Source organism: Mustela nivalis (assembly GCF_964662115.1).
Source record: "Mustela nivalis genome assembly, chromosome: 5".
In the NCBI taxonomy this organism is placed as follows: domain Eukaryota; kingdom Metazoa; phylum Chordata; class Mammalia; order Carnivora; family Mustelidae; genus Mustela; species Mustela nivalis.
The window spans coordinates 23438174-23460071 of record NC_139024.1 but is presented as its reverse complement, the minus strand read 5'-3'; the positions used below and the strand labels follow the sequence as shown (position 1 = coordinate 23460071).

General features: G+C 38.5%; 1 protein-coding gene across 7 annotated transcripts in view; it reads left to right on the top strand.

Moving 5' to 3' along the window:
• Positions 1 to 21898, top strand: part of AFG1L (AFG1 like ATPase) — a 220742-nt gene that overhangs the window by 55336 nt on the left and 143508 nt on the right. For 6 of the 7 annotated variants that reach the window (XR_014312179.1, XR_014312180.1, XM_082732073.1 and 3 more), the window contains one exon: positions 17802 to 17853. The exons of the other annotated variant lie outside the window; for it this stretch is intronic. Coding sequence is in view for 4 of the 6 variants with exons in the window: in XM_082732073.1 (XP_082588199.1) it covers positions 17802 to 17853 (52 nt within the window). In the remaining 2 variants the exon portion in view is untranslated. The remainder of the gene's footprint in view (positions 1 to 17801; positions 17854 to 21898) is intronic. 7 annotated transcript variants of the gene reach the window in all.

Sequence of the window (21898 nt, the reverse complement as noted above, 5' to 3'; positions counted from 1 at the left end):
GTTCCAGAAGATTCTCTATGAGGGCATCATCTTTGAAGGATAACTCTAAGAAGTTATTCCCTTTTAACAATATTAAGCCTTTCAAGAATTAGATATTTGCCTTCATTTAATTTCTTAAGTTGAATAGTAAATGGATTTTGCTTTATACATTTTTTTTTTTTAACTGAGAAAACCTTTATTCTGAAACAAGAGGTGGTAGAAGAAAAACTGAGCAGCTGCAACCCGTGCCCTCATCTCTCATGGAAATGTGGAGGTACTGGGATCTGAACCCATGTTTCAAGCCACACTGCCATGCCAGGTCAGTTTCTCTAAGAGAAGACTGAAGCACAGCTCCAAGGCAGTCTATACCTCTCTCATGGCAACAGAGACCACCACAGGGCTGCCTTCAGTTGCCTTTGCCTCGGTGAATGACCCAAATGGCCCCACAAGTATTTCTTCCTGGACCACATTTTTACATGGCAACCAACATGCGTTGTCCGTGGAGCAGATATGAGTGGCAGTGTCCTTGCCTGTAGTTTTCTCCCATTCAATGTATTCACCAATGTATCAAGACCCATAATCCTAACACATAATCTGACTGTTCCCTTCTTCTGTTTAAGTACCTTCAAGAGGAAGTACAAACTCAGTGTGTTCTACAAGGTCCTTGAGAACCTGGTCTCTGCCTCCTGCCAGCTTCCTCAGTCTTAGTTCTCTGCTGTTAATGAAAGCACCAGCTGTGACAAACTACTTGAAGACCCTCGGCAAGACCACGACCTTCTCTTGCCTCTGGGTCTGCCAAGGCTACCCCTCACTCTATCCTTTTATCTCATTCTTCTCCTATTGCCCACCTGGTAACCACATACTCCTTTAGGAAATACTTTGTTTTCTGGATATCTTAGGTCACAGAGCCCAGCTTACTGCCAGGTACAAAGTAGGTGCTCAGTCCTCAATCCATGTTTGCAGAATACACGAGAACTGAATAACAAAACCATCCCTGAAGATTCACAAAACAATGTCTGCTGACTCTGGAGACTGTCAGTCTCTCTGCTGTCTGCCCATCTGTGTGTCTGTGTGAGAGTGTTGGTGTCTCTATGGGTGTCTATATCAATTTGTCTCTCTGTGGATGTGTCCGGATTCTCATTCCCTCTGTAGCATCAATTCTTTGATAATCCAGGAGAAGCCTGGAAGGTCACTTTAATTCCTCAAATTCAGAACCTCAACCAGGTTCAGAATGAGGGATGTTTTCACTTTTTTTTTTATTTTTTGATGAATTCCAGATTGGTTTGAGAATTATGTTTATGTCTTGGACATCCATCTGAACTAGTAGTGGACTGGAATAGATCCCACCTAGTATAACTTTGTCCAAGCCAGTCCGGAGTCAGAATATTAGTAGGAGTGAGTTAACATGGAAGATTGGCTAAAGAAACTGCCTCCTGTCATTTGTCTCTTAGTGGCACATACAGACACTTATAAATGCTTGTTGCTTGAATGCGTGAGGCATTAAAAAGTCATTTGCATCTTCAGACTCTGTTACAATCAGAAATTGAGCCATTTTGAACACTAGTTGTTCGTTTAAGCTCACCCACTATACACACTTGCTAGTTATTTAGATACTTAAATAGGCTTAATTATACTAGTAAACTGAACAAATTGGTGTACTTTAGGTTATGAAGGTTCTTTTGCAATTCAGCTGAAGGCATTTATTTAAAAGAAGATTTTCATTTAAAGAGAATTTTTATTTAAAGAGAACTAACATATAGTTCAGTCTTTTAGTTTTTAAAGATCTTCTTAGAACCCTGAAGTGATCTACTTTTATCAGAAAGTAGTCTATGTTGAGAATGATATAATGCTAGTTTTTAAAAGATGTAATTATGCTCAGCATTCCAGCTGGAATCATTGTCTCTGATGCTATCATTTTTGGAGATAATAATGGAATGATGAGGGGAGTGGGGGGAAACAGGAAAAGTGGTATTCCTGCATTTTAAACAAATTGAAAACAACTCTTTTTATTTTAAAGCACCACCCTTATTATCTAATTGTCCTAATGGAAATTATGCTGGAGTAGCAGGTGGATAGTAACCCAGAAAGGTGGAGGACATGCTGTTTCAATTTATGAGTTTGATGGGAGTCACCTTGGATTACTTTTTAATGCTGAAATGTTAATATAAGGAATAAAACACAAGTTAAAATGATTAAATCAAAATATTCCGAATGAGGATGACAAATGTTTACTTTGTAGTGGTTAAAGGAATACTTTTGGCAACAGTTTCAAAAGCACTCATCTGAAATGTAAATATGCAGATACTTTTAGAATAATTTTAGACTTGATTCAAAAGTGAAAGCAATTCACCAAAAAAGTAAAAGCAATTTAGTAGTTAATCACCACATTTTCCCCCAACTTTAAAAAATGTTAAATATATATTTTGTTATCTAAATTCATTAATTAACATAAAATGTATTATTAATTTCAGAGGTAGAGGTCAGTGATTCTTCAGTCTTAAATAATACCCAGTGCTTATTACATCACATGCCCTCCTTAATGTTCATCGCTCAGTAATCCCCCCTCCCTTCCAGCAACCCTCAGTTTGTTTCCCATGATTAAGAGTTCTCTTATGGTTTATCTCCCTCTCTGATTTTGTCTTGTTTCATTTTTTTTTCTCTTCCTCTATGATCCTCTGTTTTGTTTCTTAAATCCCACATATGAGTGAAATCATCTAATTGTCTTTCTCTGACTTATTTTGCTAATATAACACCTTTTAGTTCCATCTAGTTCTGTCCACATCACTGCAAATGGCAAGATTTCATTTCTTTTGATGGCTGAGTAATATTCCATTACTCATTACTGTGTATGTGTCTGTGTATAAATATATATATACTGCATAGTATTTGTCTTTTTCCTCTGTTGATGGACATCTGGGCTCTTTCAATATTTTAGCTATTGTGGACATTGCTGCTATAAACATTGGGGTATATGTGCCCCTTTGGATCACTACATTTTTATCTTGGGTAAATTCTAGTAGAGCAATTGCTGGGTCATAGGGTAGCTCTGTTTTCAACTTTTTGAGGACCCTCCATAGTGTTTTCCAGAGTGTGTGCACCAGCTTGCATTCCCACCAACAGTGTAGGAGGGTTTCCTTTTCTCTGCATCCTTGCCATTGTCTGTCATTTCTTGAGTGGTTAATTTAAGCCATTCTGACTAGTGTGAGGTGGGATCTCATTTTGATTTATATCTTCCTGATGCCAAGTGACGTTGAACATTTTTTTCATGTGTCTGTTGGCCATTTGTATTTCTTTCCTGGAGAAATGTCTGTTCATGTCTTCTGCCCATTTCTTGACTGGATTATTTGTTTTTTGGGTGTTGAGTTTGGTAAGTTCTTTATAAATCTTGGAACTAGCCCTTTATCTTATAAGACAATTTGCAAATAATCTTCTGCCATTCTGTCATTGTCTTTTGGTTTTGTCGACTGTTTCCCTTTGCTGTGCAAAAGCTTTTTATCTTGATAAAGTCCAATAGGTCATTTTTGCCTTTGTTTCCCTTGCCTTTGGAGACGTGTCTAGTAAGAAGTTGCTGTGGCTGAGGTCACAGAGTTTGCTGCTTGAATTCTCCTCTAGGACTGTGATGGATTCCTGTCTCACATTTAGGTCTTTTCATCCATTTTGAGTCTATTTTTGTGTATTGTGTAAGGAAATGGTCCAGTTTCATTCTTCTGCATGTGGCTGTCCAATTCTCCCAACACTATTTGTTGAAGAGACTGTCTTTTTTCCATTGGACATTCTTTCCGGTTTTGTCGAAAGATTAGTTGACCATAGAATTCAGGGTCCATTTCTGGGTTCTCTATTCTTCTGTGTGTCTGTTTTTGTGCCAGTACTGTACTGTCTTGATTACAGCTTTGTAATAGAGCTTGAAGTCCGGAACTGTGATGCCACCAGCTTTGTTTTTTTTTTTTTCTTTCAACATTCCTTTGGCTATTTGGGTTTTTTTCTGGTTCCATACAAATTTTAGGATTATTTGTTCCAGCCCTGTGAAAAAAGTTGATGGTGATTGCATTGGATTTTGATGGGGATTGCATTGAATGTGTAGTTTGCTCTAGGTAGCATAGACATTTTAACAGTATTTGTTCTTCTAATCCATGAGCATGGAATGTTTTTCCAATCTTTGTGTCTTCTTCAGTTTCTTTCATGAGTGTTCTGTAGTTTTCTGAGTACAGATCCTTTGCCTCTTTGCTTAGGTTTATTGCTAGCTATCTTACAGTTTTTGATGCAATGCTCAATTGGATTGATTCCTTAATTTCTTTTTCTTCTGTCTCATTGTTCGCGTATAGAAATGCAACTGATTTCTGTGCATTGTTTTAATATTCTGCTGAATCCTATGATTTCTAGCAATTTCGGGGTGGAGTCTTTTGGGTTTTCAACATGGCGTATCATGTCATCATGAAGAGTGAGAATTTGACTTCTTTGCTGATTAGGATTCCTTTTTATTTCTTTTTGTGTCTAAGGCTAAGGCTTCTAATACTGTCTTGAATAACAGTGGTGAGAATGGTCATCCTTGCCATGTTCCTGACCTTGGGGGAAAAGCTCTCAGTTTTTCCCCATTAAGAATGATATTTGCTATAGGTTTTTCATATTATGGTTCTTATGATATTGAGGTATGTTTCCTCTATCCCTACACTGTGAAGAGTTTTAATAAAAAAAGGATGCTGTACTTTGTTAAATGCTTTTTCTGCATGTATTGAGAGGATCATATGTTTCTTATCCTTTCTTTTATTAATGTATTGTATCACATTGATTGATTTACAGATGTTGAACCACACTTGCAGCCTGGGAATAAATCCCATTTGGTCATGGTAAATCCTGTTGGCTAGAACCTTGGTCAGAATTTTGGCATCCATGTTCATCAGGGTTATTGGCCTGTAATTCTCTTTTTTGGTAGGGGTTTTTGTCTGGCTTTGGGATCAAGGTAGTGCTGGCCTCATAGAATGAGTTTGAAAGTTCTCCTTCCATTTCTATTGTTTGAAACAGCTTCAGAAGAATAGGTATTAATTCTTTAAATGTTTGTTAGAATTCCCCTGGGAAGCCATTCAGCCCTGGATTCAGGAGATTCTTGATTACCGCTTCAATTTTCTTGCTGATTTTTGGTCTGTTCAGGTTTTCTATTTCTTCTTGTTTCAGTTTTTATAGTTTATATGTCTCTAGGCATGCATCCGTTTCTTCCAGATTGCCCAATTTGTTGGCATATAGTTGCTCATAATATGTTCTTATAGTTGTTTGTATTTCTTCAGTTTTGGTTGTGATCTCTCCTCTTTCATTCATGATTTTATTTATTTGGGTCCTTCATTTATTTGAGTCCTTTTCTTTTTGATAATTCTGACCAGGGGTTTATCAATCTTACTAATTCTTTAAAAGAACTGGCTCCTAGTTTTGTTGATGTGCTCTGTTCTTTTGGTTTCCATTTCTATTATTTCTGCCCTAATCTGTATTCTCTCTGCTTGGTTTAGGTTTTATTTGGTGTTCTTTCTCCAGCTCCTTTAGGTGTAAGATTAGGTTGTGTATTTGAGACCTTTCTTATTTCTCGAGAAAGGCTTGCCTTGTTATGTATTTCACTCTTAGGACTGCCTTTGCCGCATCCCAAAGGTTTTGAACAGTTGTGTTTTTATTTTCATTTGTTTCCATGAATTTTTAAAATTCTTCCTTAATTTCCTGGTTGACCCATTCATTCTTTAGTAGGGTGTTGTTTAACCTCCATGTATTTGTGTACTTCAAAATTTTTTCTTGTGGTTGACTTCAAGTTTCATAGCATTGTGGTCTGAAAATATGCATGGTATGATCTCAGTCTTTTCATGCTGGTTGAGCTCTGATTTGTGACCCAGTATGTGATCTATTCTGGAGAATGTTACATATGCACTCAAAAAGCATATATATTCTGATGCTTTAGGATGAAATGCTCTGAATATATCTGTTAAGTTCATCTGATCCACTGAGTCATTTAAAGCCCTCATTTCCTTGTTGATCGTCTATGTAGATAATCTGTTCCTTGCTGTGAGTGGGATGTTAATGCCCCTACAACTATTGTATTATTATTGATGTATTTCTTTAATTTTGTTATTAATTGGTTTATATAATTGGCTGCTCTCATGTTAGGGGCATAAATACTAATTGTTAGATCTTTTTGGATAGACCCTTTAATTATGATACAGTATCCTTCCTAATCTTTTATTGCAGTCTTTGGTTTGAAATCTAATTTGTCTGATACAAAGATTGCTACCCTAGCTTTCTTTTCCTGTCCATTAGCATGATAAATGACTTTTCCACCCCCTCACTTTCAGTCTGGAAGTGTCTTTGCATCTAAAATGAGCCTTTTGCCGGGCACCTGGGTGGCTCAGTGGGTTAAAATGAGTCTTTTGCAGACAGCAGATTGATGGGTCTTGCTTTTTTATCCAATCTGATACTTGTGTCTTTTGATTGGGGGCATTTAGCTCATTTACATTCAGAGTAACTATTGAAGGATAGGAATTTAGTGCTGTTGTATTACCTGTAAAGTCACTATTTCTATGTATTGTCTCTGTTCCTTTCTGGTCTGCTACTTTTGGGCTCTCTCTTCACTTAAAGGATCTACTTTAATATTTCTTCAGAACTAGTTCAGGGATCACATTCTTTTAGTTTGTTTGTCCTGGAAGCTTTTAATTTCTCCTTTTATTTTGAATGACATCTTTGCTGGATAGAGTATTCTTGGCTACATCTTTTAATCATTTAGCGCTCTGAATATTATCATGCCAATCCTTCCTGGCCTGCCAGGTCTCTGTGGATAGGTCTGCTGACAGTTTGGTGTTTCTGCCCTTGAGGTTATGGACCTCTTATTCCTGAGTTGTGTTTAGGATTTTCTCTTTGTCCCTGAAATTTGCAAGTTTCATTATTCTATGTTGAGATTTTAGCCTATTTTTATTGATTTTGAAGGGGGTTCTCTGTGCTTCCTGGACCTGAAAGCCCATTTTCTTCCCCTGATTAGGGAAGTTCTCTGCTATAATTTGCTCTAATATACCTTCTTCCCCCCCTTCCTCTTCTTGTGGAATCCCAATTATCCTAATATTGTTTCATTTTATGGTATCATTTATCTCTTGAATTCTCCTCTCATGACCCAGTAGTTGTTTATCTCTCTCTTTCTCAGCTTCTTTATTCTCTGTCATTTGCCCTTTTTTTTTTTTTTAAAGATTTTATTTATTTGACAGACAGAGCTCACAAGTAGGCAGAGAGGCAGGCAGAGAGAGAGGAAGGGAAGCAGGCTCCCCGCTGAGCAGAGAGCCTGACGGGCTTAATCCCAGGACCTTGGGATCATGACCTGAGCCGAAGGCAGAGGTTTTAACCCACTGAGCCACCCAGGCACCCCCGTTATTTGCTCTTCTTTATCACTAATTATCCCTTATGCCTCATTTATCCTAGCAATAGGAGCCTCCATTTTTTATTGTGTCTCATTAACAGCCTTTTTGATTTTGTCATGGTTAGATTTTAGTTCTTTTATTTGTCCAGAAAGGGATTCTCTAGTGTCTTCTTTTCAGGCCCATATAGTATCTTTGTAATCATTATTCTGATCTCTAGTTCTGACATCTTACTTATATCCATACTGATTAGGTCACTGGCAGTCAGTATTGTCTCTTGTTCTCTTTTTTTGAGGTGAGTTTTTCTAACTTTTCATTCTGTCCAGAGAAGAATGGATGAACAAGAGAACAAAATACTAAAATGGCAACAATGACCCCAAAGAAATATACACGAAATCAGAAGAGACCTGAAACTGGAAAAAAAAAAAAAAAAAAAAGAGAGAGAGAGAATATAATCACACAGGTGAATAGAACAGAGCAGTACAGTTGATCCAGTGTGTAGTTTGGTCTGTTTGTTAGAAAACTAGATGTCAAAATCATAAAGAAAGAAAAAATTATGTATGTAGAAAAATAAAATTAAATACATTGAAAGAATAGAATGTAACTGTATAAATGAAAATTAAAAGACAAAAAAAAAAAAAAAAGGAGTATAAACAGGGGAACAGAACAGAGCAATACACTATATCCTGAGAATATTTTGGTGTGTTAGAAGAACCTTCATCCCAAAATTGTAAAGAAAGAAAAAAAAATATACCTATACACACAAAATCAAAATTAATTACTTCGAAAGGATAGAATGTAAGTATCAAGATGGAAATTTAAAAAGACTCTAACAAAAAAAAGGAAGAAAAAAAAGAATATGATCAAACAGGTGCAGAGAACAGAGTAATACACTAGATTCTGGGTGTATTTTGTCTGTCAGAAGAAACTCCATCCCAAAATTGTAAAGAAAGAAAAACTTCTATATACAAAAATAAAATTAAATACAATGAAAGGATAAGATGTAAGTGTGAAAAAGAAAATTAAAAAAATTTTTTTAAAAAGTTGATAAAATAAATTGGTTGAAAAGGAAAGAGAACAAAATTAAAATTGAAGGACTAAAGAATCATGGGGAAAAATTCATGAATTCTATATACTTTTTTGCCCTAACGTTGGAGTTTTGCAGTCCTCTGGGATCAGTAAACTTGGTCTTGTCCAGATGTTCTTGCTGATCTCAGGGAGGGGCCTGTTGCACTGATTCTCAGGTGTTTTTGTCTTGGTGGAATTGCACTGCCCTTGCCAGAGGGGCCAGGCTAAGTAAGGTACTTGGGATTGCTCTATGTGGTTTTTGTTCCCTGAAGGCTTTCTGAGACTCTTCAGGGAATGAGAATGAAAATGGCAGCTTCCCAATATCCAGCCATAGAGCTGAAAGTCTGGGGCCCTACTCCTCAGTGCATCCTTAGGGAAAAGCAGTCCATCACTCCCATCTTCCTGGTCTCTGCGCTCCGTGCTCACCCAGCCTGTGATCAAGGGTTTCTATCTCAGGCTTGTGATCCTGTTTAAAGTCTCCAAACCCTGCAAACTCCTGTGGTATGCACCTGTACCGTTTGTCCTTGGGGAATGTAGGGGAGGTCTTTTGGTGATTCTGTTGCTTGCTGGGCCCTTGCTTGGAAAGTGGTGGTGCTAACATGCTGGTTGGCAATTTATGGTATAAACAGAGCTTACTCCTGGGCTCCCTGATTGCAGCTGGTTTTCCCACCCCGTGCCTGGGGGCTGTGCTACACTCAGGCATCCTCAGTCTTTCTGTGTCCCCAGGGATTATGAGACCATGCTGTCCCACCTAGGAGTCTGCCTTGCTTTGCCACCTGAGCGTCTTTCAGGCAGGGCTGTCCCTCACAGGAGTAGACTTTTAAAGTTCTTCTTTTGTGCTCAGCAGCTATATCACTTTCCATTGCTGGCTGATGGAGGCTCCCAGCCCCCCCCGGGTTATCTATCCATATATCGCCTCAGATTCACTTCTCCACATCTCCTACCTTACAGAAAGTGCTTGCTTTTTAATCTCTGGTTGAGTTCACAAGCATTCCGAATGATTTGATAGCTACTAGCTGGATTCCTGGGACCAGAGGAACATATGGTCTCCTATTCCTCTGCCATATTGGACTCATCGAATTCCTTCCCCCGTTTTATTTTGAAATATTGCAACAATACACTTAAATTCATGAATGATTAACATTTTGCCCCATTTTCTTTCTAAATATATATATATATTTTCTTTAATTACCTGAAAGTTGCAACATAATAACACTTAACCCTTAAAGACATCATTATGTATTTCCTAACTAGGACATCCTCTTGCATAACTGTGTTACTACCATTATCACACCCAAGAAATTTAACATTGTTATAATAATATTATCTAAAATAGAGTTGCCTGATTCAGTAAAGAAAAATACAGGATATCAAAATAAGTTTGAATTTCAGATAAATAATACTTACTTAGTGTGTGTATGTCTCTTGCAATATTTGGGACATACATATACTAAAAATTATTTGATGTTAATCTGAAATTCACATTTAACTGGGCCTCTTGTATTTTATCTTGCAACCCTAAATATGAAGCCCACATTTAAATTTCATTAGTTCCCTAAATATCCCTTTGACCATGTATGTGTGTTTGGACTCACACTTTGCATTTGATTATGTCTCATAAAACTTTGATAGAATGATTGGATATTTTTTATGTTTTATTTTTATTTTATTTTTTAAAGATTTTATTTATTTATTTGACAGACAGAGATCACAAGTAGGCAGAGAAGCAGGCAGAGAGAGAGGAGGAAGCAGGGTCCCAGCGGAGCAGAAAGCCCAATGTGGGGCTCGATCCCAGGACCCTGAGATCATGACCTGAGCTGAAGGCAGAGGCTTTAACCCACTGAGCCACCCAGGTGCCCTGGATATTTACTTTTTAAAATATAAACCCTATGTTCAAAAGATTCTTTGGTGGAAAGTGGCTTTTATATACTGCCTATAAACTTCAAAACATAAATTTTACTAAACTCAATGGTTTGGAGTGTATCACCAAATGCGTAATAGCCAGGACCCCAAACATTGACGATATCAGCACAGTTATTATTTTTTTTTCTTAAGATTTATTCATTTATTCATTTGAGAGAGAGAGACCAAGCATGGTGGGGAGAGAGAGGGAGAATCCCAAGAAGACTCTGCACTGAGTGCAGAGCCTTATCTCATGACCCTGAGTCCATGACCTGAGCCACGAGTTGGATGCCTAACCCACTGTGCCACTCAGGTGCCCCACACCACATTTCTTTATTGGACAGTTGTTAGTTTAGCCACGTTGTTTTAAACAATTTTAATGACATTCTTTTGATACCTGCTTTTCTTATCCTTTCTTCTTTGATTTAGGTTACTACAGTAAGTCTCCTAAACTTGAGGAGGCTCTCTGACTAGAGAGTTCTAGGAGTTTTAGTTTTTGGTTTTTGTTTTAGATTCCAGAGGTAAGTGATATTATTTGTTATATGTCTTTTTTTTAAAAAATTTTATTTTAAATACTCTCTGTACCCAGTGTGGGACTTGATCTCACAACCCCAAGATCAATAGTCACAGGCTCTTCCAACTGAGCCAGCAGGCACCCCAGTATATGTTTTTTTTTCTGCCAGATTTATTTCACTTAGTATAATGCCCTAAAGGTTCATCCATGTTGTTACAAACGGCAAGATCTCCTTCTTTTTTATACCTGAATAATATCCCAGTTATCCCAGCATATATATTTTCTTTATTGATTTTCAGTTGGTAGACACTTTGGTTGTTTTCCTGTCTTGGTTGTTGTAAACGGTGTCACAATATCATGGGGTGATGATATCATGCAGATATCTTTCTGAACTAGTGTTTTGATTTCCTCTGGATAAATACCCAGAAGTGGAATTACTGGACAACTTTTGGGGTATCTTCAAAAGTGTACAGTGTGACCTCCCCCAAGGGGAGGACATTAAAATTCACTGCTATGAAAAAAAAAAGATTGCAACAATTCATATTCTTACTAATTTATGAGCCTGCCTGTCTCCTTACATTTTTTAAAAAAGATTTTTAATTTATTTATTTGACAGACAGAGAGATCACAAGTAGGCAGAGAGGCAGGCAGAGAGAGGGGGAAGCAGGCTCACTGCTGAGCAGAGAGCCTGATGTGGGGCTCCATCCCAGGACCCTGAGATCATGACCTTAGCCGAAGGCAGAGGCTTAACCTACTGAGCCACCCAGGCACCCCTCCTTACATTTTTGACAATGCCGTATTCTCTCAGACTTTTAGATTTTTGTCATGGCAGTATTTCGTTGTTATTTTAAAACACACCTTCTATTGTGAAGGAGAATAAGTATTCTTTCAAATGTTTAAGCCACTTGTATTTGTTTTCTTATTGTTGTATAAAAACTCCTGTTTACTAAGGAAACAAATTCTTCTCTGTAATATTGCAGGATTTTTTCCTTGCCTTTTCACTGTTCTTAGCATTTTTTTTTTCCAAACAGAAATGCTTAATTTCTCTGCCTTTAATGTTTCTGTCCTTTCCATTATAGTTTTTGGGTTTGTCTCTTGCTTGTAAGACATCACACTTAAAGATTTTAAAAATAAATTCACCAAAACACAGTTATAAAGCTGTTGATGAAAAGGATTACAAGAGAAGTGAAACATTTAATTTGATGGACATGGTTCCTGGGAAGGTGGTAGAGGTGAGGACTGATATCCAGAAATTGATGGAAAGTTACATAGGAAGAGGAATCATCTTTGTCACAGGTGGGAGAGAGGAGAAAATGAGTGCAGATATGGGTCAGATTGCAATTTCATATAATAATAGGAAGTTGAAGGAGTTCCACCCTGATGCCTTCTGTTTTTCTAAGAAGTAGGAGACACCTGCTGAAAGTGTTGGGGGGAAGTGTAGGATGGCTTGAAGAGGGCTGAGAGGGTTCCAGAGAACTGTTGTAGAAACAGAGAGTGAACTAACCAGTAAAACAGAATTATTGGCAATAGGAAGGGACTGTTGAGAGCATACACTCTGAAGGGCTTTTCAGACTTGTTTCAGCAATATTCTGAAGTCTGGGTGAACATGATAGGAAGGTTGATTTCTTAGTATGAGATTTTTCTTATTTTTAGCCATCCTTCCATCATTTATTTCTAATTTTATTACACTATAGTTGGAGTATACCATATTGACTATATCTGAAATGGTGCTACAAATGTATATTCTTTATGTGTTTGGTATAGTTTATTAAATAGAAAATGGTTTGAGTGCATATTAGTGTTGGGATCTTTGAGAGGGGTGTCTTATAGGGTGTGGTGTTTCTTTCCTTCTTTTTATGGTGCCTAGGTTTTGATGGGAACAGATATCAGTAAAACATGACATTTGCAGTCTTCAGCATGAGTGAGTGGCCCTTGTGATTAGTTACAGAGAGCTGGGCAGTGAGTGGGAACTCCCCTGTGCTCTGCCCTGCACCTGATAGATAAGGAAATGGCAGGTTGTTGAGTTGATATGGCTTACCCAGGGCCACAAAGCTAATAAGTAGTAGAACCAGCATTTTTGCCCAAATCTTTTGAGTTTAGTTCCAGAGCTCTTCTGCTCTGTTTTGTACCAGTGGAGATAGGTGGTAGGTTACCACTACCTTCCAACATCATCTTTAAACTTACCATCTGCAAAGTCGATAATATAGTGTCATTGGATCCTTACCAAGAATCCATTAGAGACAGTGCTGTCATCCTAATTTACTAATTCCCAAAGATACAATTAACATAACAAATCTTTTTTTAAAAAATATTTTATTTATTTATTTGACAGACAGAGATCACAAGTAGGCAGAGAGAGAGGAAAGAAGCTGGCTCCCTGCTGAGCAGAGAGCCCGATGCGGGGCTCGATCCCAGGACCCTGAGATCATGACCTGAGCTGAAGGCAGAGGCTTTAACCCACTGAGCCACCCAGGCGCCCCTAACATAACAAATCTTACAACTGTTCATTAAAGACACTTGTTCATGTTCAGAGTTTCAGGCCTTTGTCTTGCTTAAGTGTGTGCATTTTAAGGGTAGGGTGTGCATCAGAGTCCTGGCAGGAAACTGTTCACAACAGATGTTTCAAATAAAGACTGAATCAGGATGACTAAGTCATGGGCAGGGCAGGCCTAAGACAGCAGACAAGGGATAGAGGGGTAAAGAGGGAGCCTGGAGTGGGCTGGAGCTGTGGCGTGAGGCCTGATTGATGGTCCTGGAGGGATGCAGCTCTGCCAGAGACAGAGCACTGAGGCAGGGGGGCAACAGGAAGGAATGGCCCCATTTTTCCCTGCTCCCTCCCTTCCATCTCCTGCAAGTAATGTGTCCCAGGGCTGAGGCCATTTAGCAATCGGCCAGCTAGGTAGCCCTCTTGGGGTGCAGAGCAGGAGGGAGAAGACAGTGGGGGAGAAGCAAATGGAGAATGTCAACACTGAGGAATGATACCGGGTGGAGTTTTCTGAGGCCTGAGAACAAATATGAGAAATTAAAACATTAAGAAAGGAAGTTTAATGGAACTGAAAAATAGAATAAATTGTGAGAAAATGTAAATTAGGAGCATGTAAATGATGTGGGTTCCTGTGTAAGTTAGTTATTTCGAAGAAAACTGTGAACCTTCCCTTCCCTGAATTTGCTACTATGAATACAGAATTTTAAAACTTCTTTAGGATCATTTTATAATCTTACTTGCCATTCAATTCTGATTTTCTCCCTTAAAATACAGATTTTTAAATCCCTTGACATAATTTAAATTATTTTTGGTAGACTGAAAATAAATTAGGAGAAAATTAGCTTACCTCTCGAAGTAAAAATACTTGGAGTATATATTCTTTTGGTTAATGGTATCTAACATGTTACAGTTATATAATTATAGTTATATAATTAGAAAATATATATGTAATATGTAGTATAATATATTTGCTAAAATGTTCCTTTCCAAGATAATTGAGCTAGAGTGGGTAAAACAGGAGATAGAACCAAATAATATTTTTTGGGGCAGCATTGATTGAATTATCTCCGTGTCATCTTTATTTCTCAGTCTTTGTTAAATTTTTGCCTTGAACTTCATTTATTTAGCATATATTGATGATATCATGTGAATAGTACTAGAGCAGACCCAGAACTCTTCTAACAAAATGTGCTGTGAAGAATTATGAATTGCTCTGACACTTCACAGAATACAGAATGTTGCTCTCAAAAGATTTCTAATACATAGAATATACTTAGAGATTATGAGGTTCTATGCAAGTTTTCTAATTTGAACTGTTCTAAAATTATTTAAGAGCATAATGCTTTTTTTCTGGCAAGTTGAAAATAGAATAACCAGTGTACAAGAATGGCTCATATAAGATTTTTAAAACAAAACAAATTAAGAGGTTTTGGCAGGAGTAGAATCTGTTTTCCGTTGAGATTTAAGAATAGATGGAGAGTTAATGTGCAGAGGAACACAGGGAAGGCATCCAGCTGGCAGAATCAAAGCAAAGAAGATCCTTTTGCCTAAACCATGGGGAAGGTTCTTCGGGAAAGGGCGTGTTGGAGTCAGGGCCTGGGTTTGCAGAGAAAGCTAAGAGGAGCAGGAAAGCTGGAGAGGTTTCTGAGATATGTTGGAGTGAGCCCACAGATTAAAAAACAAAAGCCATTATGAACTAGATTATATCATAGCCTTTGAGAATGTTCCCTGGCAAAATCCTGACTGCTCTGGTTTGTGCCAAGTGGCATAACTTTGGCTTCTTTCTGCTGTTACCCTCTCCGAATTCTCTCTGCCCTAGCTTACCTTGGCTTTTGCACAGGTGTCTAGGAGCTGTTGCAGAATTTGAAGGTTACTCACTCTTCTAAGTGAACCAAAATTTAGGATGGTTATTTGGGTTGATAATAATATCAGGCAAAGAGAAGTTCCATTTTTTTTCTTCCTTGGAGTCCTCCATCCTCCTGTTTTTGGTCTAGACTTGATTGCTTTCTTGATTTGCTTGTGCCTCTGTGCTTCTAGATCAACCCTCCATCTTACCGGGGATTTCTTTCCAGGATCCTCTGTCTTACCTGGAGCCAAGGTGTTCCTATTTCTGTTGGGGAGGTATTTTTAATACCTTCTATGTATGGAATGCCAATTTTGCATTTTTGTACTTGATGGATAGATTAGATGGATTAGATTAGAAATCTTTGTCCCTCAAATCTTATTCAAGTCTTTATCTATTCTTTGTGACCTGTTCCCCTACCCCTTTGTCATCTTCCCCAAAGGCCACCTCAGATGTTTGTAGGATATTCTTTATATCCCTGGTATCTGAAATTTCAGGATTGTGACTTGGTATAGGTTTTATTTCCCTTCCTGTGCTGAGTCCTTACTCCTTCCTCCCAGTCTAGAAATCAAGTCCTTCAGATTTGAGAAAAATCTTGGCATTATTTCTTAGATAACTTCTTCCTGTCCTTCTTCTTCTATTTTCTTTTTCTGGAATTCTCTTTTTTTGTCCGATATTGGACCTCCTGATGAAGTAATCCAGTAATATTCTTATATTTTCCATCTGTTACTGTTGTTATTTATTTGTTGTGTTTTTTAAAGACATTTCCTCAAGCTTATCTTTTAATCCTTTTTCTGGAATTTTATTTCTGCTACTATATTTTTTTAAAGATTTTTTTATTTTTAAGTAATCTCTGCAGTCAACATGGGGCTTGAACTCAAAACCCTGAGATCAAACGTCACATGCTGTGCTGACTGAGTCAGTCAGGCTCCCCTCTGCTACCATATTTTAAATTTCAAAATGTTCTTTTGTTCTTGATGTTCCTTTTTCAAAATTGCATTTTGTTCTTGCTTTATAATTTTAATAGCTTCTTTTATTTTCCTCAGCATGTTAATTATATTGATTACAGTTTTATTTTTAAAAGATTTTATTTATTTATTTATTTGAGAGAGAGAGAGAGAATGCTTGCACATGAGCGAGGGTGGGGAGAGGAGCAGAGGGAGAAGGACAAGCAGACTTTACACTGAGCATGGAGCCTAATGTGGGACTTGATTCCGTGACCCTGAAATCATGACCTGAGCTGAAATCAAGAGTCGGTCCCCTAACCAACTAAACCATCCAGGCACACCAGATTATGGTTTTATTTTGAAGTTTTCCTTTTGTTGTCTGTGTAGTCTCTATTTCCTCTGAGTTTTAAAAAAATATATATATATTTATTTATTTTTAGAGAGCACGCATATGTGAGGGTAAGAGTGGGGAGAGGCAGAGGGAGAGGGAGAGAGAGACACTCAAGCAGAATCTCCATTGAGGCTGCAGCCCGTCTTGGGGCTTGATCTCATGACCTTGAGATCATAACCTGAGCTGAAACCAAGAGATGGATGGTTAACCAACTGAAGCACTCAGGTGCCCCTGTTTCCTTTGAGTTTTTATCCCCTCTGTACCCTTGCTCTGGTCTCCAATTTTCATCTTGGGCATTTTTCTTTCTTTCTTTCTTTTTTTTTTAAGATTTTATTTATTTATTTGACAGGCAGAGATCACAAGTAGGCAGAGAGGCAGGCAGAGAGAGAGGAAGAAGCAGGCTCCCTGCTGAGCAGAGAGCCCGATGTGGGGCTCAATCCCAGGACCCTGGGATCATGACCTGAGCCGAAGGCAGCGGCTTTAACCCACTGAGCCACCCAGGCGCCCCTTGGACATTTTTCTTTTGAAGTTTATATTGATTCTTATGTGTCAACTCATTTTAGAATCTTTGCAGATACTAACAAGCAAACTGAAGGTTCCATCTTTTTTTTTTTTTTAAGATTTTATTTATTTATTTGACAGAGAGATCACAAGTAGGCAGAGAGGCAGGCAGAGAGAGAGGGGGAAGCAGGCTCCCTGCCGAGCAGAGAGCCCAATGTGGAGCTCAATCCCAGGACCCTGAGATCACGACCCGAGCTTAAGGCAGAGGCTTAACCCACTGACCCACCCAGGCGCCCCTGAAGGTTCCATCTTAAGAGGTTGGTTGACTGGTGTGCTCTACCATAAGATGATCTAATAGAGACCAGTTATTTCTTTGGGAGAAATCCACACATAAGTACCTTCAGGTTTTTTTGTTTTTGTTTTGTTTTGTTTTCCAGGAGACGATTCAGTGTCTCTAGAAAAATTCTTCAGTTCTCTTGCTTGCTGGGAATGAGCGAGGAGGCTCTTACTGTTAGGGGAGCCCATTGAGGAAAGAGGGGGAAGATTACATAGTTACTAAATGATGTAGGGGATGTAAACTCAAGTTATGTGACTTCAGAGCCCTTGCTCTGGGCTGCTATGATTCTTACCTCCTATGTTAAAATGTAAGTTGGGCTTTGTAGCCTTTTACATCAAATATTTTGTACTTATTGTGTACAATAGCCCATTTTAGTTCTGTATCTGACAGTTAGGAACACTATGTATATGATGATATTTAATTTTTTCCATGTTAGAGATTTATAATTTGTTCTTAATTTGCAGCTTTTTTCAAGGAGCAAACCTCCAAGGGGCCTGTATGTTTATGGAGATGTTGGTAAGTGTGTTAAAGTTAAGTTTTGAGTGGTCCAAACAGGAGGTTCCTAGCTTTCATTCAGGGATATTTCTGTTTCTACCCTGCAGTCCACTACCAGCTAGGGAATAGGATGAGGCAAAGTAAAAGGGGGGGGGGTGGGGAAGAAGGGGGTAGTTATCTTAGTTTTCATTTTTGCTTCTCACAGGGTGTGACAGTAGTTTAAAGCAAGATTACTTAGCGTGATAGAGTGCAGACATTGTTTAGTGTGTAAGCTGAGTTGATCTCAGGGAAGTGATCATCTATAAATAGGTTCTTAAATAAATCAGAATCTCATTGCTCAATTCTGTTTGACTCAGCTAATCCTTAAAAAAATAAGCTGCTCTTTTGTACTTTTTTTTAATTAGCATGTAATGTATCATTAGCCCCAGGGGTACAGGTCTGTGTCTTTTTTACTTTTAATGTCTACTCATATTTTTACTCACAATTTAACCCTTGTCCTCAATTTAGTTATTATCTTTAGTTATTAGTGGATATTCTTAATGAATGAGTGGTTACGTTTCCTTGGTCTCTCACATCCATATATTGGGCACAAAGACTCACCTTTTCTTAGAAACCTTATGAGCTATTGCTTACTTTTTAGATTTTCCTAATGGGTCAATGTCTTGCTTCTTTTCCGACTTCATTCTTGGTGAAATTGTCTGTTTTTTTGGCGTGGGTGTTTTGCCTTCAGTTTCCTTCCCTCTTAATTCTAAACCTCTCCCTATTTACCCACCTTCTCTGACATCATGACGGTAACTCTTACTTTATTTGGTCTTATTGCTTATCAATCAATTCTTTTATTTTCTTAGTCAAAATAGACATTTACATATAGCAAAATCAGTTTTGCTCCTCAGGTGATAAACCTCAGGCTCCCCTTACAGCCATAAAACCAATTTGCAACATGAGGAAGTTGTGGCAAAGGTTCTTAGTAAGAATTTCAGGACAAGAAAAACAATAGGAGCCTAGTAAGTCGTTACAGTGCCTTAAAGATCCAACTGTTCTTTCCTGGGTCCTCCCTCTTCTTAGTTGTTTTTGGATGCCTGTTTTATACTTACAGATTTAGCAAGTCTAATAAAAAGGATTGGTGAGCTCATAAACAAGTGAATGAGAGAGCTTGCCCCTTAAGATTCTTTATGTTCTTGGAGCTTACAGATTTGAAAACTGTCAAAGAAGCTCAAGCTGTTCTTTTACTTAGTTCATTGGCTAATTGGTATCTTTGAGAACAGCGCAGGCTTTCTTCTTATTTAGAAAGCAATTTATACCAGGTGCTTAAGCAGTTTTACGTGTCCACACCTTTGGGTACTGCTAGCAGCTCTCATTCTGTTGTGTCTCCCATTCTTTGCCTCTTTGGAGAACATTTACTTCCTATATCTTCACTTTCATGTGTAGTCATTGCTAAAATCAACATCTTTGTTTCTCCTGTTACCTCAGCCACTTAACCATAAATGGAGATTGTTAGTAAAACACAACTTTCTACTTCTGCAAAAGGACTTAAAAAAAAAAAAACACCCAATAATACCTCAAACTTATAAAAGTTATTAGATTTTAGTTTGGAAAATACAGCCATGTGCTAATAAGTTGAGGGGAGGTGTGATAGATGTAATTCAGCTGAGTGCTTGAAAGAATTAGAAAGGATATGGTAACATCTGTGGTTGTTCACAGAACTGGGCGTGTGGCAACCTTTGGTTAAGAATGTCTTTACAGTGCAGACAGGGGAAGAGAAAGGAATTATACAGTAGGAAGGGAATTGAACATTTTGATGACTGCACTCAGTTTAGTTTAGAATACTTACAAAACAGGTAGTAGAAGAGGTCAGATTCTTATTTTGCGGGGGAGGAGGTGTTATCTCTCTGGGACAATACCCTCAGAATGTTCTCATAAGCTTGTTTGTGTTACGATTTTCCATTTTAGACTTGGGAAACAGGTGTTCAATATTGAAGACTACTCAATGGGAAAGATGTCTGTTCCGGAGTACCCCCTTCTGCTCCTTATTCTGTACTTGTCCTGGGCTCTGTCATGATGTCATGAGCTCTGACTCAGATGGACCCTCAACCTAGGGAACCCCAATAGAGTTGATATGTAAACTGGAGGCATTATCATCAGTGATTCAACCTTGAAATGTTTTCATTAATAAAGTGCTTAGCGTGTCTCATGCAGAAGCCAAACACTGCAGTATGAGTGTTTTGTGGCTTCATTCTTATCCTATAGTTGGCTTTCTTCTCTTTTCTTTCTTAAGATTTTATTTATTTAGAGAGAGAGAGAGAAAAGGAGAGGGAGAGAACACGAACAGGGAAAGCAGCCCGCAGAGGGAGAAGCAGGCTACCCACGGAGCAAGGAGCCCAATGCAGGACTCGATCCAGCCACCCTGGGATCATGAACCAAAGGCAGATGTTTACTGACTGAGCCACCCAGGCCCCCCAGTGTGGTTGGCTTTCTTACACCTAGGTTCCAGCTCTTGACTAGCAGACTGCTGTGGTGATGGCAGGGTTACTGATGCCTCCTGTACATTTGGAGAGAATCAAAGTCCATTTTTGTTTATGAGTCCCTTTTCTGCTGCCTCCTGGTTAAATTCTGGGCTTGGGTGAGGGAGGACCCAATTGCTCCCCTGGTTAAAAAAAGAACAAAAAAACTTCTCTTGAGAAAAACAGACGGTTTTATTTAGGATACTATAGAGACCAAAGCAAAATTGTGAAGTAGATAAAATTCAGTGTTGGTTTCTTCCTCACAGTTTTACAAAATCTGCCCTCATTCTTTTTTTTTTTTTTTTTAGATTTTATTTATTTATTTGACAGATGTAGGCAGAGAGGCAGGCAGAGAGGCAGGCAGAGAGGGGAAGGGAAGCAGGCCTCCCGCTGAGCAGAGAGCCAGACAACAGGCCTCTATCCCAGGACTCTAGATTCATGACCTGAGCTGTAGGCAGAGGCTTCAACCCACTGAGCCACCCAGGCGCCCCGACATCTGCCCTCATTCTTGAGCTCACTTGACAAAGGTTATTGAGTATCTGCTGTGTGCCAGGCATTGTGTTGTTTCTGCGGATATAATGGTGAATAAAAGCAGACACAGCCTTTGCTTACCCAAAGCTTATAGATTCTTGCGATGGCTCTGAAATGTTTTTGAACATGACCCACAGTAAAAATATTTTTACATTCTGACCTAAATATGTATGTGTGTCTACGGGTGCACATATGCACACATACCCCTGAAAAATAATTTTATGAAAGAAAACTTACCTTTATATGTGATACATTTGGATATTTTCTATTCTGTTCTAGTCTGAAAAAACAATTCTGGTTGTAGAGACAGTTTGAAAAACACTGGTCTAGTGTCTCTAATATGCATTACTAAGTGTTGGCATGCTAGGTTTTGTTCCTGCTTTTCATCTTTTTGGGCCTTAGGATTTCTCATGCTGGACCTTCCACAGGGCACAGATTTCTCCTCTACCAGTTAAACTAAACTGCTTGGGCTCATATTATCCCAGGATCTGTCCTCTAGCTAAATGTCTGAACTACTTCTAAGCTGTTTCTATCTAAACTATTCTAAATTACTTGCTAAAATTTTAGTGGGTTCCATTAGTTGAGTAGGTTCCATCACTGATACATTTGCATATAAAAAGAGTCATCTAGTGGCACCGGTGTCGCTCAGCAGGTTAAGCATCTGCTTTCAGCTCTGGTCATGATCTCAGGGTCCCAGGATCGAGCTTTGTGTTGTGCTTCCTGCCCAGTGGGGAACCTGCTTCTCTATCTCCCTCTCCCTCTGCCCTCCCCCACCCCCACTGTGCTTGCTCTCTCTCTCTCAAATAATCTTTTTTTTTTTTTTTTAAAGAGTTTTCTAAGAGTTAGCATTTCACTGAAACTTGGTATATATGAAATGGGACGTAGTGATCAAGCTGACCACTTGGTGATTTGGGGCAGAGAAATCTTTTAGCGTCTCTGAAATCCACCACACACAGGCTCATGCCTACCATACTAAATCTAATGGTGCTTAGTATAGCCACATTGAAAGAATTTTACATTTTAGAAGGATCTTT